Here is a 19,982-nt window from a genome sequence, read left to right on the forward strand (position 1 = left end):
CATTTAAAACATTTGTACAAGCTTGCAGCATAGGGAATGAGCAGTATTGCTACTCCGCTACAGATTTGTCTGGATTTGTGTCTGGATTTGTCTGATGACACTAAAAACTATTACTCCTAATAAAATAAAGCTACTGATACTCTGTCAAAGTTCAACTCATTATTACTTGTCGAGGGAATGACCTTTCTTAAGATAATGAGATCATCTGAGAAATCATCTGCATGGAGGAACAGGTGACAAGAGTAGTACAGCTAGCGTCCTTCCACTTGCACCAAGCTAAGCTGCTAACACCCTACCTGGCCCCAGAACACCAAGCCACAGCGATCCAGGAGACAGTCATCTCCAGGCTGGATTTCTGCAACTCGCTTTACACAAGCCTGTCCTTATCCCTGATCCAGAAGCTACAATTGGTGCTGAATGCAGTAGCCACCTTGGAGGGCCTGCAGCCGGCTGTACTCCAACAGCTGCACTGGTTACCAGTTGAATACTGGACCTGGTGTAAGGTTCTAGGAATCACCTTCAAGGCCCTACGTGGTCCGGGCCCTGAGTACTTGAGGGACTGCCTCTCTACCTACAACCCCCAAAGAACACTACCCTCTGCAAACATCAACAGGCTGGTGATCTCTGGCCCAGAAGAAATCAGGACCCTGCCATAGCTCAAGCAATTCCCCATGGCCTGAAAAATGGACCTCTTCCACCAAGCTTTCAGTCGAAACCAGCTGGAGGCCCTGAGGCCTCTTCCACCACCAGCTACACACTGCAGATGAAAGAACCAAACCTCAGTACAGTAAACAGTGACACAGTTGCAGAGTTGTAAGTTAGAATGTTCTAATAGTAACGGTTAAATGTTAAATGTTCTACTGTTACAAGTTCCACAGTTAGAAATATTATATGTTCACAATCACGTTTCCTTGTATTGTACCATGAATTTTCATTGTAAGCCGCCCTGAGCCACAAGCAATATATAAATATAATAAAAATAATTTTGGTCTGAATGACCGTAAATATTGATTGAATATAATAAAATACACTAAATTGAAATTAACATGCATTTAAAAAGAAGGAAGAGCTAGGGAGAATAGAATTTGCCTGAGAATTCTGCTTTTGCTCAAACTTTGCTATGTGGTGAAGGCTTGTGGGAAGATAACACTCAGCACATGGTCAGAGGGTCCTGCCTGTTACTCCTGGTATTAATTCTTTGAAAAAAAAGACAAGAGCTACTGTTTGTGTGGGGAGGGAGTATTGTGTCTGTAGACCTGCCAAGACAGGATCATAGCTTACAATGTAATTGACCAATGTGCAGCTACATTCCATCTGCCAGATCCAGTCAGTTTAAACTGTAACTGACCAAGAGAGGGCACTGTTGGGAAGATTGACTGTTTGCTTACCTATATAAGTTGGGTTTGGGGGGGGGGCAGCTTTGCTTCAGTTCTCAGTTCTGCCTGTACCATGCTGGAGTCTTACTGAACAGCTTAAATGACTCCCAGTGCCCATGTCCACCTCTGAACCTGTGGAGGTGGGTCCGGTTGGAATGATGACTGCAGGTGCTCCATTTGGCTCCTGAGCAGAGGCTGAGAAGCAGTCTGATCCGCCCTTCCCAGTGAGCTTCTGCAACACTAAAGCTGGGTGAGCCACGACTGATAACTGTTTTTCTATCTAGGTCAGCCTTTCTCAACCTTTTCAACCTTGAGGAACCCCTGAAACATCCTTCAGGCTTCAAGAAGCCCCAGAAGTGGCACGATGGTGCAGAATACTGTTGGGAAGCAGAGCTGTGTACACGTCCACCCAGGGCTCCTCCCCTTCCAACCGCCTTCAGGCCCATCATGGCCATTTGGGAGGGGTGGGTGGATCAACATGACCATATATGGTCATCTCACCCAAGAAATTTTTAACAAATATTAAAAACATATTTTAAAAATAAATTAACTCCCACCCATTCGGGAAACCCTTCCAGGGCTGTCAAGAAACAACTTGTGAGTTTTGTCATTGTGCAGGGAGTTGGACTACTTGACCCTGGACGCCCCTTCCCATTCTAAGATTCTATGAAACACCAGGGTTTCACGAAATCCTGGTTGACAAAGCCTGATCTAGGTAAAGGGCAGGATCTGCTGCCTTATTTTTATCCCCACAACAAAATTGAGCCGTAGAATTAGATTTGACAGTCCCATCCCCCCCACCTGCCCACCTGCTCGGGATGGGGGAAAAGGTCGTCAGATCCTGGTTGGGAAACCCTTGGAGATTTAGGGATGGAGCCTGGGAAGAACAGGGACCTTTGGAGCATGCCCTCCAAAGCACCCATTTTCTCCAGGGAAACTGTGGTCTGGAGATGCGTTTGAATTCTGGGAGATGCCCAGGTCCCACCTGGAAGCTGGCATCCCTAAGAAGAACGCAAATCAAGCGGTGCCTTGGACACCATCCAAGTTTATTTCAGCCTAAGTTTCCTCAAGTGAAAGCTCCCTTGGAGAAGAGTGATTAACCAAGGCCAACCCCTGCAAGAGCGAGCTCTTGAACTCGCCGCTTAGTCTGACTGCGACCACTAGGCGGCGCTGCCCCACGCCGCCCCGTACAGTTTACGACACCTCGGGATTCCCTCCGCCTCTTGCTGATCTCACAATTCCGCTCAGTGCCCTTCCGCCAATAGGCTGGCGCTTCTTTCTGACCACTCGCGGGATTGGAGGACGAGAGAGGGGGCGGGGCATTGCGTGGGCGTTCTAGGAGCCGCTAGGCGCTGTTGCTAAGCGACGCGACGACGCCCCGAAGTTGGAGTCTGGCAGCTCGAGCTGTTTTGGAAGTCAGGAAGGCGAAGCAGTTTGCGATGGAAAGCGAAGGTGGATTCCGTGAGTCACGCGCGCTCCCTGCCTCGGGAACGTCATCGGGCGGGCACATCCGCCCCTTTACCCACCCGAGCAATTACCGGATTAATGGCTAAATGGGGCGGGGGTGGGGTGGGGTGGGGGCTCAAGCCGACTTGGGAAGTCTGAGCCCCGCTCGCTGGGGTGCAGAATCTCTTCGGCCCTGCACAAGGGGGGGAGTGTGAGGGGGTTTAACTCCCCCCTCACAAAGATTCATAAAAGAAATAATGCAAAATGATACTAATTGAATCAATGGAAACCTATTAACAATGGTACGAGGTGGAAAAATAATAGTTTTAATATGTAAGAAAAAGTGAGAAAGAACTAATTAAGACGTTCTGGGATGTATTGTAAACCCCTCCTTTTAAAAATCCTGTAAACTGGTGGAAGTGATTTTTTTTAAATGCACTCTCTGCATGGTCAGAAGGGTGTTGTGTTCTTTACAATGAGCAAAGTCTCTGCGTGTTAAAGTGGAGTTGACCCCTGTTTGTTTTGGTTACACAAGTAACAAATCTGCCTTCATTTGTCCTGTAACTTCCCTTTGGACTAGGCGGGACATCCCTATTCCCTTTCTGGAGGGCTAATGGAGCAGCCCACATTGCACTGAGTTAATATATTTAAGTCTGCCTGAGTCTGCACAGAGAGGGTGGAATAAAAATCTAAATGACAAAATAAGGAAATATTTATGCTTTGCAGCACTTTGGCATATATTCTATCCTGCTGAAGCGGTATCATTGTGCTCAGCTTACAGAGGTCACTGTTTCGATGAAGACGCTAATGGAGCATCTTCTCCAAGGAGACCCCACTTTTTGGACACTTGTTTTATAAATGAGAATTCCAGATGGCTTAGCTGAATGCACACCCCTAAGCCCAGCCTGACTAGAGTGACTTATGTCAAAGTGCCTTAACTGTTAAACTTGCCATTGATACGTGAGGTTTTCCCTCTGGGAAAGCAGAACGCTTCTTTTCTTAGCCAATACCAGCCAAACACTGTTGATGTATTCCTGCATTGTTATATTCAAAGTGTTATAAGTCTAAACAGTTGTTGTGTTCCAGTGTACTATGAGCCACAAACTTTTATGGTAAACTGCCTTGAGCTGTAAATGCTGACACGTATGCATAAATGCAAGTGGTAAAACTTATTGAATGCCCCAAAAATCAATGAGTGCTTAAGTCTGAGGTGTCCCCCCACCCCCGCCTGAGCCTGAGGCCTAGGTGAAGTATATGCCGCCATTGGCCCCTGCCTCCTTTGAGAAAAATGGCCCCATGCTGAGGGAAAGCCCCACTGGGAAGCACGGCAGTTGTGTTGCTTGGGGCCAGGAGGATGTCTCTTGTCTGAAGGCTAACTGCCAGCATCGTGGGGTGAGGAAACTTGAGCATACCAATGGGGTGAGGAGGACTGAACCCGCTTTCCTTTGCCTAAACCAGTTTGACAATTGCTGTGCTATTGTATTAATAGCACCAGAGCAAAACACTCAGCTCCAGGGGGCGGGGAGGAATAATGACATCTCGGGGGGGGGGGGGATACAACATCTAGTCCTTTTTGTTCACAGTAGTCCTCAAGGGCCCTGAAATGTGAGGGGCCACCTGCATTCGAAAGGCACACTGATGTTTTTCAAGAAGTATGCAGAGGCTTCAAGCCTCCCTCACACTGAAAAGCACCACCTACTTATCGCTCCAACTAAACCACTCAGCGTTAGCAAACCTGCCAGAACGGGACCGAGTGCAGAGTGACCCTCATAACAAGAGACTCTCAAAAGTTTTGAGTGTCTGGGGCTGTGCTGACCTTCAGAGGGAAGTGGGGTCAATGTGAGCAATCCACATAGGATGTCCTTCTGAAGAAGGGAGCCAGAAAAGAGACATTTTTGGTTTGAAGGAGGCAGTGGAAGAGACCAAGGAAGCATTTCTGTGTGGCCCTTCAACTCGCTTTCATTTGGGCATGTTACTCCTACCTTTATTCGTTTCTGACAGAGAAGGAGAGCTTGAAAGGAAGAGATGAAGCTGACTAGTGAGCCTCTGCCTCAGGGAAGCCGCTCTGAGACCGTCCTCCGAACCATTTCAAAGATCCACAGTGTGGAATCAGAAGCACTCAAGTGGGTAGCCTGCCCGGGTAAGTGCACAACACGACACCCAGAATTTCCCAGTTCTTCCCTTCATGTCCCTCAAATCGAACATTTGCAGAAGAGGCCAGACCTGGCGTTCCCTGAGCAGTGGGAGCAGGGAAACATACATGCCAGCCTCCCATTCCTTCTAACAGCCCAGCACAATATCTGCGGAGAATACTACATAAAAGGGAGAATTTGATTTTTTTTAAATCAATAAATCAGATTCCTGTGTGAAGAACCCGTTCTTGGGGAAACACTTTCTTTTCTTAGCTTTCAACTTACGCAGGCTGACTTTAACAAGCACCCCAGGTAATCCCTCAGTTTAGGGAACTGAGGTCCAAATTAAAGGTGTGTGCCTCACTGGATTGTAAAAGGAAGGGGGCACTTTCAGGAGCTGAAGAAATACGTGGTGAGGAGGCACTGATGACACCCTCTCCCCGCCCCAGGCCCTTCCCCTCCACAACTGTTCACCTGGATCATTTCTTTTAGGCTCCCTTCCAGTCCCAGAGCCCAGCTGAGAGAAAAGCACTAGATGTGAGTGGTGAAAGTGACCAAATTCAGCCCCCCTGCCTGCCTGCTGCTGTGTCCCTTGACATTTCCACGCTCCTGGTATATGTGTGAAGGGGGTGGGTGGGTTCCAGGTTTAAGGAAGAGAGTCTGCTTCCATTGCATGTGTACCAGTTCTCCAAAGACCTGCTTGAGACAGTTCACAAAGTAACCATCGTGCAGGAACATCACATCCACCTCCACAAGCAGCCAGCTGGGTGGCCTTGGGCCAGTCACAGTTCTCTCAGAACTCTCTCCTTTGGTACCAAAAATACCAGCTCTCCTTCTGATTTCCACTGGTGAAATGCAGTTTCTTTACAACAGTAACAATGGCTACTGTGCCCCATCAGCCAGCAGAGGCAGGAAAAGAACCTCATGGTATCTAGAATTCTTTTCCTTCATTGTAAATGTTCTCAGATTTGCTCTCCATTTTTTTAAATCAGGTTAAACACTTAAATACAATGAGCCAACACAGGCAATCCACTGTGTATGGCTCCTATTGCAAGAATGGTTTCCCAACATACAATAGCATGAAGGTTTTTTTAAAAAGCCAGTCCTTCACCCAGTACACAGGGATGCAGGGCTGGATTTGGTTCATCTACTTACTCTAAGAGGGTGCAGTCCACTGGGTCAGTGCTGAGCGAAGTGATCCGCAAGGATAGCGAGACTCAGTTCTGGCCTCCTTCCAAGCTATTGGATCTGATCATGTTCATTCAGCACAAAAGGGGCTACTTCCTTTGGCAGCATGATAATTTGAAAAAAGCAACAACTTGTATGGACAGTCCGGGTCTCTGGGCAAAAGTCCCAGGTGGAGACTTAGAATGACTGCCTTGCCTCATTGCTCCCCCTTCTTGGGAACTAAGCAAGGGGTGGCCCCAAGCCTGTGTGAAGAAGGTAGGAGCCATTGCTTGAGGCTGGTTGCTGGAAACCTGGATGAAGTGAACACAAGCAGCTGTCACCAGAAGAAGAAGAATCGATTCTTTTATGCCGCTTTTCTCTACCAAAAGGAGCCCTGGTGTTATTGCTCGGTCAGAACAGCTTTATCAGTGCTGTGGCGAGCCTAAGATCACCCAGCTGGCTGCATGTGAGGGGACAGGGAATCAAACCCAGCTCCCCAGATTAGAAGTCTGCACTCCTAACCACTAACACCAAGCTAGCTGTCCACGCCAAGCTGGACCAGGACAGCTACCAACACCCCAGATGGGACAGATGCAAGTGGTGGAAGGGTTTTGCACTCTGGGAGAGGGAGCAAGGTAATTAGTGATTGGAGACTCCTACATAGGGTCTTTGCCAGCTGACCCTGTTGCCTGTTGGCACCTGCCAAGTTGCACTTAGCAAGAAACCTGTAGAAAGTACCAGGACAAGAGGGCCTGGAGACAGGGTTCATCTTGTAACAAATGTGAAGCTATAGATTATCCTTTCCTAACTTTTTTACCATTGAGAAACCTCTGAAATGTTCTTCAGGCTTCAAGAAACCCCGGAAGTGGTGCTATGGTGCAGAATATGGTTGGGAAGCATAGCTGTGTAGATGCCCACCCAAGTCCCCTCTCCCTCTATGCCCATCATTAACCATTTGAGGAGGTCAGCATGATCATGTATGGTCATATTGTGATAAATGTTTAACCAATTTAAAATATATAAAATTAATTAACTCCCATCCATTTGGGAAACGCTCCTAGAGCTGTGAGAACGCCCGCTATAGATAATGATCATATATCTTTGACTATTGTAAAATTGTGAGACTAGGTACTAATCCCCCCCCCCCTTCCTTTTAAACAGAGAGCTACAGTCATGCCTTTCTGGTCTCAAGGGCTGAAGAGCTTGTGGACAAGAAGATTAACGCTGGAGAACCTCTGGCATACTTTTTGAAAGGGCAGCTGTATTTTGAAGAGGTTGGAGTTGGTTTTTTTTAAAAAACTTTTTTTGAAATTACATCGGAAAATGTTAATATGTTCAGGGCAGGGAGAAGTAATTCTGGAGATCATGAGAAGAGAGATGAGAGGTGCCTGGTTAGATCAACTTTGTTTATTTTCAAGATAAAAAGCAACTGGGGAGGCCTGATTTATTCAGGGTGATGGGAAGTTAGTTACACCCCCCTCCCCCAATGCTATTTTCTCAAAAGAAATGCTTTAGCCCTGGCAGGGACAGCCTGGCAGGGACAGCCATAATAACACTTGCATTTCTCTCTGCCAGGGCTAATAGGAGTAGTGGGGAAACAGGGGCTCCCTCCTTTGTCCCAATCAGTGCCCATCTCCGTGTTTGTTATCTTAAAAAATCCTTCCGACCTTCTTGTCAGCTTAGATGCCACTCTTTTTATGATTGTCTTGTGATAATGTTTGGGCACTTACAGTAGCTGTCTACAGAAGTTTTGTGAAAATATTCCCCTGCCCTCCCCCAGGTTTTAGTTCAGCGGATGATATATATGTTTTATTTCAGAATTGCCTAGTTTGATCCTGAAAGTTCAGTAGCTACATTTGCTGGGTTGCTTTGTGCAACGTGTTCTGTTGCTGATTGTGTCTCGTGCAGGGTTGGTATGAAGATGCATTGCTTCAGTTTGAACAAAGCAAAGACATAGATTTTCAGTCCATGTATCAGTTAGGTGTGATGTATTACGATGGATTGGGGACTCCGCCAGATCCTGTAAGTTGCATCTTTATTTTTGTTGTAGCTGTTTAAGCAATAACTTTTCTTATTTTCATCATGCATGTTTAAGTGTAAACGGTATAGTTGCCAAGCAAATCTTCTAAGCTTATAAAGGATTACATAAGATGGGCATGACACTGTCCTGGTGACACAACATCCACACATGGCAGATAGTCCTGTAGCTCTGGATTGAACTTTAATAGCAAACAGCCTACTTTGCTAGATGCAGAAAGTGGACTAAAAAATCTTAGAGATAAACACATGTATCCTGCCTGTGCTCAGGGCAGTTGCTTTCAAACACTCTGAAATTGAAGGAAGAGGAAAATACTAGGGAACATCAGCCTCTCTTGATTGCCTTGGCAGGCAGTTTTGAGGAGGGGGGTTGGCCAGGAGGAGATGGACACCCCTGATGGGTGCATTTGTAGCTCTGAAAACAAGTGTAGCCAAAACATTGTTCCCAGAAACCTTCCTTGGCTGGAAAAGTTTGGATGAGCCCTAACGATTGTGCATTCAGTGAAGATGGGAATAAGGAAGCAAAATTACCACAGGCAGAAAAGTCCCCCTGAATGGCATGAGGTTTCTGGTCAAAGGTTCCACTCTTCCCCCCTCCCCTTTTCCTGGACAGAAAGACCTCAGATTGTTTTGCCTAGAAATATCAAGTCTTGAGTATGCATCTGCCTTTGCTTCTCTTGCCCACAGAAGAAAGGAGTGGAATACATGAAGAAGATTATCAGCGCCGAGTCTCCCAAGGCAAGACATTTAAAGTTTGCTGCAGCGTACAACCTTGGCAGAGCTTACTGGGAAGGCTGCGGGACTGCGATTTTGGAAAATGAGGCTGAAAGGTACCCTCTGTTCTAAAGCTAGTTGGCTGTGTGTCCAATGCACATAGGATCCCTGCGACCAACATACATTGCAGACCTTGCTGGATTTTAGGCTCTTGCTCTCTCTGCACAGCCCTGGTGCTGGCAGGCATAAGTACAGCCCATGGAATGTTGTTTCCAGGGGACAGTTAATTGGCTCCTCGGGAAGATTTCTGTACGTGCAACAGTCGTCCTTGAGCTCAAATTACTCCTTACTGTCTGCTTGCACCAAGTGGAAGTGATTGTAGCCCCAACGTGCATTCTGCTTGCCCGAGACATAGCACAATATCCATTTCATTTGATAGAATTTAAGCACCAAATTGTGTTGTCCATTCCATTGTTCCAGGTGCACATGGTTATTTTGTTCAGATTTGTATTAGAGCTCTCTGTGCTGCTGCAGCTGTTGCGAGATTGCTTATGCAAGTGGAACATTTTCCCCACTTGCATACCACTGGGTCCAACTCCTTATGTCAGCACGAGGGTGGGATTGGAGGGGCACTCTTTCCCCAGGTAGGTCCTTTGTCTTAATCTGCACACTCCTGGTTTCATGCCAAAGCACCTGGGAAGCTGCCATGAGAGGGCAAAGTCCCAGAAACATCACTTAATGTCCCCTTCCCTTTCCAGATTATGGCTGATTGCGGCAGACCACGGAAACCCAAAAGCGAGTGTAAAGGCTCAGAGCGCCCTTGGAATGCTGTATTCAGCAACACATCCCAAGGATCTGAAAAAGGTAGTGCTGTTCCCCCTCTCCCCTTTTCTTTCATTATAAATCCTGGATTAAATTGCAGTGCATATCATACTCCAGTGGAAAGAGGCTACAGGTGACAAGTATCTGTGCCAATTCAAAAGGAAAAGAATACACAAAGCACAAAGACAGAAGCAGTGCAAGACCAATGTAATTTGAACAGTGCCTCCTTCGTATCCCAAGAATATCATCCTTCTAAGTGCATCGGCTTCAGTGGATTTAGGAGAGTATAATTTTGTTTCGGATTGCACTGAATATGAGGGTTCTTGTGAAGGTTTTTAAAGAGTTCTCATGCATGTTGTGTGTTTCAAGGGCCTATTATGCACGGCTGCTGAAACGGTGGCATGGAGAATGCGGAGGATGAAGAAGCGAAGCAAACCGCTTATGCACGCAACGGAATGCAACAGCAGCAAAACCCAGAATATCCGATTATGCACGCGGCTACTCCGGAACCGCTTCTGGTTGCATCCTGGTCCTGGGAAGCTCCACTTTCTTCCACATCTCGCTAACGCGGCTTTTTCAGCAGCATACGTTGACTCTGCGCCCGGTTGCCACCTGCAGCGTGCATAATTGGTGATTTTAGCCACTGCCATTCCACCCTGAATGCGGACCTTCCACTCCGTGCATAATGGGCCAAGATGAGTCAGTTCTCTCACCCAGAAGCTGTTTATCCCAGTAGCTCATGCTACAGGCCCTGTGGTTCCAGGGGCCTCACAATTCCTCCATACTCTTAAAGGCAGTCAGTTTGGCTTAACTTTCCAGGAGCAGGAAGGAGAGAGCTTCAAAGAACACACCCTCAAAAAGATGAATGGTTTTCAGATCAATTGGGCCCTGGGGCTTTGAAGAATATAAGGCCAATGGAAAGAGATGCATTGCCCTCCCCACTCCATTTTCAGTTTTGAATCCGTAGCACTAACTGCCAGCTTGTCAGTACGTCTCGACACAGCAAACTCTAGCAGGACACCTTGTCAGTCATTGGGAAACTCATCATTCTGGGATAATTTGCAATCAGTCCTGAGCTAAAAGGGCAACCAATTGAAGAGGCATTACATCTCGGAACAGTTCGACATTTATGACTAGTGAAGAAAGTGTAAGGCTGGGAACAGAAAATAATAGCAAAGAACAATACCCTAAAACTAACAGTCTGTGGTGCAGTAGAGGATTGCATGTGTATACACGTGTGTGTATGCACAGATATTTGTGTTTGTACACACCAGCCCATTCAGTCAACTGGCTTAGCTTTGTTTCAGATGATGGACATCACATTCAGCTGCACAGAAATTGTTTCATTCCCGATGGTTCTTCCTGAGCATCATTCATGAACAGCTGTCCAGCCATCAGACCACACCGAAGGTGTATGTAGCAAGAATTGTTCTAAATGACTTGCATAAACCCTCCTTCTTCTTTCTGACAGGCGTTCTTTTGGCATTCAGAAGCATGTGGCAATGGAAGCCTGGAATCTCAGGGCATCCTTGGGCTTATGTATCTTTACGGACATGGTGTACGTAAAAATTTGAAGGCTGCTTTGGAGTGTCTGAATCAAGCATCAGATCGTGGAAATGTCTACGCAAAAGGTCATCTTGTAGAGTATTATTACAGAAGAAAATTTTTTACAAAAGCTGCTGAGTTTGCCAAGAGGTGATTTATTTTCATTTAGTAACTTGAGTAGGGGCAAATGTTTTTACATTTATCAAAGGCAGTCAGTAGAGCATATGGAGACACCAGTAGGGTACCTTTCATCTTAAAAATGAGGGTAGCAAAGTTCAACACAGAACCTCCTGTTCATGATGGCTGTTATCCATTCTCTTTGACTCCCCAGCTCAAGGGCAGGGGAACACAATTTCACAAAACAGTATTAAACTTTGTGCCTTAACTAGCTACCAAACAGATTGCAGTGGATTTCACTTTAAAAAGACCGTGTCTGTTGACTCCCAACAAGGGGAAATGGCGGCTGAATAAGGGTTTGGTCTGTCTTTTATTCTTCTAGAAAGGAAATGATAGTCTGAGGCTGGTCTTACATCAGATGTCCCTTTTGAAAGGCCCAAAAGGAACAGAGCAGTTCAGCTGCCAATTACATGCCCTTAATGCTCAAGCAGCCTTAACCCAAAAAACCCTGGCAAGCCCAATCCCATCAGGTCTCAGAAGCTAAGCAGGGCTGACCCTAGTTAGTATTTGGGTGGGAGACCTCCAAGGATTTGGGCGGAGTTCCTCCAAGGACACTAGGGGCAATGAAGTGGAGGCAGGCAGTGGTAAACCACATCTGAAGGTCTCTTGCTTGCCTGCCAGCCAATCTTCTGCTGTCCTGGCTACATGACACACACCCTATGATAAATAACAATAGCACTCAAGAAAAAATGTAGTGATGCTGTAATAGACTCTTGTGAGATGCTGTAGACCAGGGGACCCCCTAGCCACACGTCCTTCCAACTGCTGACTTTTGATTTGACAGTTTCTAGTCTTTGAGCTAAGCGCTTGAAAGGCCAGCAGTGTTCAAAACCAGAGTCCTGCTGGATCAGACCAAGGGCTTCTCTATCCTAGAAACTCCTTTCAAAGGGCAGCCAACCAGATGTTTCCAGGGATCTTGCAAGAAGAGCTTGACAGCAACTGCTCTGTTCCACAGTAGGCCCCCTAGCAGAGACAGTCTGCAGCATGCTGCCTCTGAATGTGGAAGTTTCATTTTGATATCCGGAGGCTGCACTCCCTACACCCATCCTCCATGAACTGGTCTAGTCTCCTTTTAAATCCAAGGATAAATGCAAAAAATGGGCAACGTATCAACAAAACAAAATGGGAGAAAGTGCCAGGTGATGGATGACTGATTTCTTAACTAAAGTCCCTATATGTTTTGCTGTTCAGGCTTTGTAGAACATTCACCTAGTGCTGGGACTGTCCATAGCAATTGAAATAATGTAATTGCTATGGACAGTCCCAGCACTTTAAAATCACCTTTTAAAATCATCCAAGCCAGTGACATTTACAGATAGAGGCCAGGCACTGTATGAGTTCGTTATGTGAACTATTTTGTTTTGTGTGCCCTGTGTCTGGCAATCAAGTATTACTGAGTAGCCGCAGAAAAAAGGCTCTTTTTTACACACCATATATCCCACCTTCCCTTTCATCCCCTTTTTAGATGGGACTTACACTGTGCCCACAGACTGACACTCCTGCATGCCTCTGAGGTGCCACCACCTGCTCTGCAGCATGACTTTTGCCATCCTCATGCATTTCAGAGATAGCAGGGCTCTTTAACTTCCCCTCGACCCATGCCATTAGCAAGAGCGTTTGAGCTGCTTGTTGTCCTCTTTTTATAATCCTCATGTAAATGGAAATTAAAAAGGGAAAGCTGCGATTTGTGGTGTGGGGGCGATGATGGTAAGAGGGGCTGTAGCTCAGTAGTAAGGAGTCTGCTCTGCATGCAAAAGTTCAGTCCCCGGTATTTCCAGATAAAAAATCTGGCAGGAGGAGCTGTGAAAGGCCTCGGCCTGAGACCCTGGACAGCCAGGTTGAATAGACTGTACTGACTTTGATGGACCAAGAGTCTGATTCAGTATAAGGCAGCTTCATTGGTTCATGAGCCTTTGCCCTTTGGTCTGGCCCATGGACAAAGAATGAACATGCCTGGAGGCCATGACTAAAGGGTTCTTGTGATCACTCTATGGCGGGGTAGTCAAACTGTGGCCCTTCAGATGTCCATGGACTACAACTCCCATGAGCCCCTGCCAGCGAATGCTGGCAGGGGCTCCTGGGAATTGTAGTCCATGGACATCAGGAGGGCCACAGTTTGACTACCCCTGGTCAATGGGAAAGCCCATCGTTGATCTGCCTATCACAAATCCCTCTTAGGGTATCAGTAACCACAGAGATTAGCAATACTGAAACAATTATCTTCCTTCTGTCCTCCTTTCCCATGGGACAATGACATCAATCTCAGTTAAGAATTTTAAATACCTTAGAAGTGCTCCACAGAACTGCAGTCTTGGGCCCAAGAGCTCTGTCTCTGCAAGGGCTCCCCCTGCTGTCTTCTAGGACAGTGGTCTCCAACCCCCGGTCTGTGGATCAGTTGGTACCGGGCTGTGGTTCCTCCTCCCTGGCTGCTGCCTCTGGGGTTGCCCTGCCACTCTGCCGCCGGCTCACCTTTGGTGCTCTCCAGCGGCCGCCATGGCTGGGGCTCCCCCTCGGTGTGGCATTGCGTAGCTGCTGCGGCAGCACCCCCCAGCGGGTGGCGGGAAGACAGGGGTGCCAGTGGGAAAGCAAGTGGAGCAGGGGCTCAGGCGGCAGCGGCAACGTCCCTTGGCAAAAGACTACCCACTCTCCCCCCCCCCCCCAGGCCTCAGTAAAATTGTCAAGCATTGACCAGTCTCCGGTGATAAAAAGGTTGGGGACCACTGTTCTAGGAGAAGGGAACAGAGCGACCCCAAAGCTCAACAAGGGGGCTCATACCACTAGCCATGGCCAGAGATGGTTTGACAACCTCAGGTGTCCAAAGTCTACATTTGCACCAGTCACCCCAGTGATCTTCAGAGAGGAACTGCCCACTTCCTATACAGGAGGCAGAAACAAAGACACACCACTCACTCATGTTTCATTGACTGCCACTGACTATGGCACCTTGGTGTAGTGGTTAGGAATGTGGACTTCTAATCTGGCGAGCTGGATTTCATTCGCCACTCCTCCAAATGCAGCCACCTGGGTGACCTTGGGCTTGTCACAGCCCTGATAGAGTTGTTTTCACAGAACAGTTCTGTCAGAGCTCTCTCAGCCCCACCTACCTCACATGGTGTCTGTTGTACAGAGAGGAAAGCAAAGGTGTTTGTAAGCTGCTTTGAGACTCCTTTGGGCAATGAAAAGTGGGGTATAAAACCCAACTCTTCTATTTTTAAGAGCCACTTGATGTATGAAATGCAGCATCACAATTGCCTGATTATTGTGACCATTGGGTCTTCATACAGATATCTCTTTTAGAATTGATCACAAATATCCCCATTGAATGTACAGGTGCTAAAAAATTCTTTCTTTTTCACTTTGTGAATCCTTTAATAGGGTTATAGAGAATGACGACATTGAACAACTAGCCAAGGCCACCGACTGCCTGCCTTTTTACATTGCCAAGGGGCTTGCCATGGCTGCCTTCTATTTGGCCAGGTGCCTTCATCTTGGCCTTGGAATAAAACCAGATGAAGCAGCAGCTAAAAAGTACTATTCTAAGGTAAATTTTACCACACCCTATTTCTTATCTGAGCTGAATTATCTTAATCTGGAGAACTAGCCGGTTACTCTGGTGTTATGGTCCAATAACACTTGTTGCAAAAAAAGGAAAAAAATAGCAAGTGTTATGTATGTACAGTAGACTGGTACTGTACTGCCTGAGAACTGCCTGAGCTGTAGTCAGATATCCAATAACTATCTTAAAAGAGCAACTGACCAAACCTGGGGCCATTCTGCACACATAGGATAATGCACTTTCAATGTGCTTTGGCAACTGGGTTTTCCTGTGCGAAACAGGAAAATCTACTTCTATCGTGTATTGAAAGTGCATTATCTATTGTGTGCAGAATAAGCCCTGGATAGCCCATGCAAGTCTGATCCCATCAGACCTCAGAAGCTAAGCAGGGCTGACCCTGGCTAGTATGTGCATGGGAGACCTCCAACGATTTGGGTGGCAGTTCCTCCAATGAAGAGTAGGGCTCATGATGCAGAGGCAGGAAATGGCAAACTGCTTTGGAATGCCCCTTGCCTGGCTGCTAGACAACCCTCACATTTCTTGGCTGCATTACCCGTGCCACATCATACATACATACACACATACATACATAGCAACTCTTATAGCCTCAGTGGAGAGACTCAATGGGTACAGTGGAAGTACCTGTTTTTTAAATAGCAGTAATCTATCTACTGGGGGGATCTACTACTGGGGGGATCTCTTTGATGGAAATTGGTAACTACTTCCACCAGCTCAAGTCCTGATCCAAACTGGGATCTTAACATTGAAAGATTACAGATCTCCCGTGTAACATGTAGTTCAACTGTTAGATATGTCGTTTCTATTCTTGTGATTCCCTGGAGCAGGGGTAGGCAAACTGTGGCCCTACATTTTCTGGCAGGGGCTCATGGGAATTGTAGTCCATGGACATCCGAAGGGCCACAGTTTGCCTACCTCTTCTCTGGAGCCATTAGGTTGTTTGTTTGTTTTTACCGTTAATGATATTGCATTCACCTTTAGGGCAAGATTAGGGAACTCACATAGCACAGCTTAGCGCTCAGATAGATTAATACAAGCATCCCCACTTTTTTTGAGCCTGGAAGCATCTTCTGGTGCAATCACAAAATGGCTGCTGCGTAAGCCAGAGCCAACCAAGGAGTCTCAGGGAGTGAGATTATGCACAACTGTAACAATAACCCTTTAGCATTTCATGCAGAACCTGTGTTTAACAGGATGTCTTTTATAATGTACTCCTTGTTTAAGAAAAATATTCTTGGATATGCATGGCTTACCTTCAGTCACTTGGGACAATTCCACACCAGTGGTACCACTCCACCGTGCTGCCAGTGTGTTGCTGCAGGGCTGCATGCTCCACAGCTTACTGTGTCCCCTGGTAAACACAAACAGAAGGAAGGTTCCGCCGGGGTGGGGATGAGGGGCGGTTTTCTTTTTGTGCAAAATAAAAAACACAGCCCTGGTCCTCCCCACAGTGCCACAAAGCTGACCAGGGCATTTTTGGCCCTCTGCAAGCCTCCATAGGGACAGGCTTCGTTGGTCCCCGCAGTGCCGAAAGGGAACACGGAAGAATCCACACTCCCTTAGTGCGGGGCTTCTGGGGCCTGATCTGCACTAGGCCCAGGAGGGCAGAGGCCTGGAAGCTTCATCATATGGACACAAGGATTAGCCATATTAATGCCACCATGGCCTTTTCTGTCTGTATGGAATCGGCCTTGGTGAAGTTCCTTGTGCCGTGGGAACAGCAGATACAGGACTTCTTTTGATTCTGCAGATATTTCTTCAATGATAAACATCATTGTTGCAATAGCAATAACCACTGACATTAATCCATGTTCAAATTCCACTCCTTCCCATAAGTTTTATTACATGCTAAGAAGCAATGGATTCGCAACTTCATCTTCCTTCTAAATAAAATCTACTTGTTAACTTAGAGGCCTTGTACACAATCACCGAATAAGAAGCCATCATTTTTCCTGGACTGAAGATCGCAAATTAGCACTTTTAAGAATTCAACCAGGCCTTCCTGGAATACTAGCTGTCTTTGTGCACGGAGTGTATGACATGGGGTAGTTTTCAGACCCGCGATGCTCCACTTCTGCTGATCTATAAGCCAGCTCTCAGTGAGTGTTGGTTGTCTTGTTCCAGCAGTTCAAACACTTACTAACATATAGCTGTCTTGTTGCTATAACTTTACCCCTCGAAAGTGATTCCCCCCACAATAAAAAAGAAAGTGCAGATCAGTGATTGAGGGGATGTATTTCTGGCTAAGTGATTTACAGGCACAACCCTCCAGTTTAAGGTCATGGATTTCAATAGCTTATACAGGAGTCAGTCTGCACAGGGCTGTATGGTTAACAAGTTGTTTTAAGATATGAAGTCAAAAGCAATGCCTTCAGTGCCTTATACAAAAGGTTTATTTTTTAATGACGGCTCCTATCATTCATTTGTCTTAAAGGCATGCAATCTGGATCCTGCTGTTGCTGCTGATCTTGAGCTGACAGCGAATCATGGGAGAATCTAGTGAATCACTTTTGATCAGTCTAAGCAAGTTCCAGCCATTTTGTTTTGTAACCTCTGACTGTTACAATTTTCTATAAATCATGCGTATTGTACACAAATTTATTTCTTTAGCCACAATGTTTTGATAAACTTGTTACTCAAATTTCTCTTTGGAAGTAAATTGAGGGCGGCGGGGGGGGGTGTTACATGCAAGCTAAGTATCATGTATCCATTGACATTTCAAATTTTGCTTTCCTTTACTGGGTTTCTAGTAGTTAATATAATCAGCATTAACTGCAAAATTAAGATGCTAGATCAAAATGTTAAAAACTTTGAACTTGTATCTCAGAATTTGTTTTTCAAACACTGCAAACATGTAATTGGATGTTCTGAAAGAATATGTGAGTGCAGTAGTCCCCACCCTTTTTTTGTGCCTGTGGTCATCTTTGGCACTATGACACAGCAGGTGGTACAAGCACAACATGTCTGCCACAGGAGGCGGGGCCAGACACAAAATGGCTGCCCCAGCTTAGCTTCAGGCACACTGTGAAGAGCCTTGCTTTGTGGTGGCAGCTACTACCAAATCAACTTTTGAAAACATATGCACACCCAATAAAATTTCCAGTGACCACTCAGAACCTTTGCTGGGCAAAAAAGCCCTACTTGGCCATGCCCATTTTTTAAAAACTGTTGTGGAGTACTAGAAAAGGTGTTCGCAGACACCATGGTGCTCATAGGCAACATGTTGATTACAAACGTGCTAATGAATTAACTGAGCCTTCCTATAACTTAAAAGATATATCTGACTTCTCTCAAAGGCAAGTTGTATAGATAAGAACAGCAGGATATGTCTGCTAAACCACACTTGTTGACTGCTATGGCCCCAGTCAATGCTAAACTGCTGCTATTAATGGCAACCAGAGGGTAGGTCCTTTTCAGCATTGGTCCCTTCAACACTCTTCCCTACCTTGAGGCTCACCTGGCACCTATTGTGCTCTCTTTGAGGTTTTCTACCTAGACATTTTTTGCCTGGTCTTTTAAACTGCTGATCTTAACACCTCATTTTTATATTCTGTGTCTAGCCCAAGAAACGTTTAAGATGTACAAAATTTTATGATGTTCCAATGGTGTTGCTATTTGGCATTAGGCTTTTGTTATGTTTCACTCTGCAAGTTGCCTTGAGCAGGTAGCAAAGAAGTCAGAATAAAGAGAAACAAAGGGAAACATTTGCAAACTTAATTCTTATCTTAACAGTTATATGACCAAGTAGTTGTAAAGCCCTTTTTCACATGAAACCTCTGCCTATGTACTCTGTGTCATCCTTGGATTAAGAACAACAAACGCTCCTCTTGCTAGATAGCTGACCTTTCTCAGGTTGCACTAAGAAAGGAATTTACTAGTGCACGTTTTCAAACTACTCCGTCTGAGTATTTACAGGGCAGATGTTTTAAAAATCCCGTGGAACAGCACCTTTGCCCTTAATCTTAATCAGGTGGAAGATATTGTACACTACGTTCTACATTGCTCCTTCTCTGGGTCCATCTGAGACAAACTGCTGCATCAATTTCTTGTAAATTTCCGGCTCAAATTTGAAATGTATTAACTTTTTTACTGGCTGATGCTATCCTTTTTATTACCCTTTTTGCTATTGTATCAATAAACATAAGGAAGAAATTAGTCTCCGTTCATTCTAGAAGAATTTTAGCCAAATTGTAATTTCATGTTGCATTTATTTTTTCCACCTTTGTTTTAAACTAAGTTTTATCCTGTTACGTTACAATGTTTTAACCCTTTTGTTGTGGCACACTGTTATATGTTGGTGTTTATGAGGTGATGTTATGGCCTATGGCTATAACATAACAACAATAAACTTCAAATCTATTCTACTCCACTGCATTTTATGTTGCCATTCCTTCAAGGAGCTTTGACGGCAGAGATCATCTCCCCTTCCATTTTATCCACATTACATTACAATTAGAACGTAGCTGGCCCAAGGAAACCCCGAAAAGGGATTTGAATCTAAGACTACAGGCTCCAAGAGTACCACATTAGTTATGTGTGCAAGCAACAGCACCCATGCCAGATGTGGACAGTGCACAAATAATCTATAAACTAGGACCTTTCCTGTCAGACTTGAACCATACATGCCAAATTCTTCATTAGCTCTGCAGTCAAAGCTTCCCTACATTGTCGTCATGGCTGGATTCTGGGCTGAGCAGCTGCCAATTACGGAAAGGAGACTGGCTACCTAGCCATTTTGTAGCCCTGTGCAAAGAAGAAGAAGAGTTGAGTTCTTATATGCAGCTTTTCCCTACCCGATGGAGGCTCAAAGCGGCTTACAGTCGCCTTCCCATTTCTCTCCCCACAACAGACACCCTGTGGGGTGGGTGAGGCTGAGAGAGCGCTGATATCACTGCTCAGTCAGAACAGTTTTATCAGTGCTGTGGCGAGCCCAAGGTCACCCAGCTGGCTGCATGTGGGGGAGCACAGAATCGAACCTGGTATGCCGGATTA

The 19,982-nt window shown here is 45.9% G+C and overlaps 1 protein-coding gene across 4 annotated transcripts; it reads left to right on the forward strand.

Moving 5' to 3' along the window:
- The first annotated feature begins 1,444 nt into the window (after positions 1-1,444).
- On the forward strand, positions 1,445-19,359 carry LRP2BP (LRP2 binding protein). Of its 4 annotated transcripts, none has more exons than XM_077302241.1 (9): positions 1,445-1,626; positions 4,824-4,962; positions 7,283-7,395; positions 8,030-8,143; positions 8,846-8,988; positions 9,631-9,736; positions 11,166-11,389; positions 14,792-14,957; positions 17,425-19,359. In XM_077302241.1, exons 2-9 carry the CDS (start codon positions 4,848-4,850, stop codon positions 17,488-17,490), a joined length of 1,047 nt encoding a protein of 348 aa, XP_077158356.1. In that variant the 5' UTR covers positions 1,445-1,626; positions 4,824-4,847; the 3' UTR covers positions 17,491-19,359. The 4 variants fall into 4 exon arrangements, with proteins under 4 accessions (XP_077158356.1, XP_077158358.1, XP_077158354.1 ...); XM_077302239.1 differs by lacking the exon at positions 1,445-1,626 and adding an exon at positions 2,681-2,837; XM_077302240.1 differs by lacking the exon at positions 1,445-1,626 and adding an exon at positions 2,690-2,828.
- The last annotated feature ends 623 nt before the right edge of the window (positions 19,360-19,982 follow it).

Source organism: Paroedura picta, chromosome 10, assembly GCF_049243985.1.
Source record: "Paroedura picta isolate Pp20150507F chromosome 10, Ppicta_v3.0, whole genome shotgun sequence".
NCBI classification, from domain to species: Eukaryota; Metazoa; Chordata; class Lepidosauria; order Squamata; family Gekkonidae; genus Paroedura; species Paroedura picta.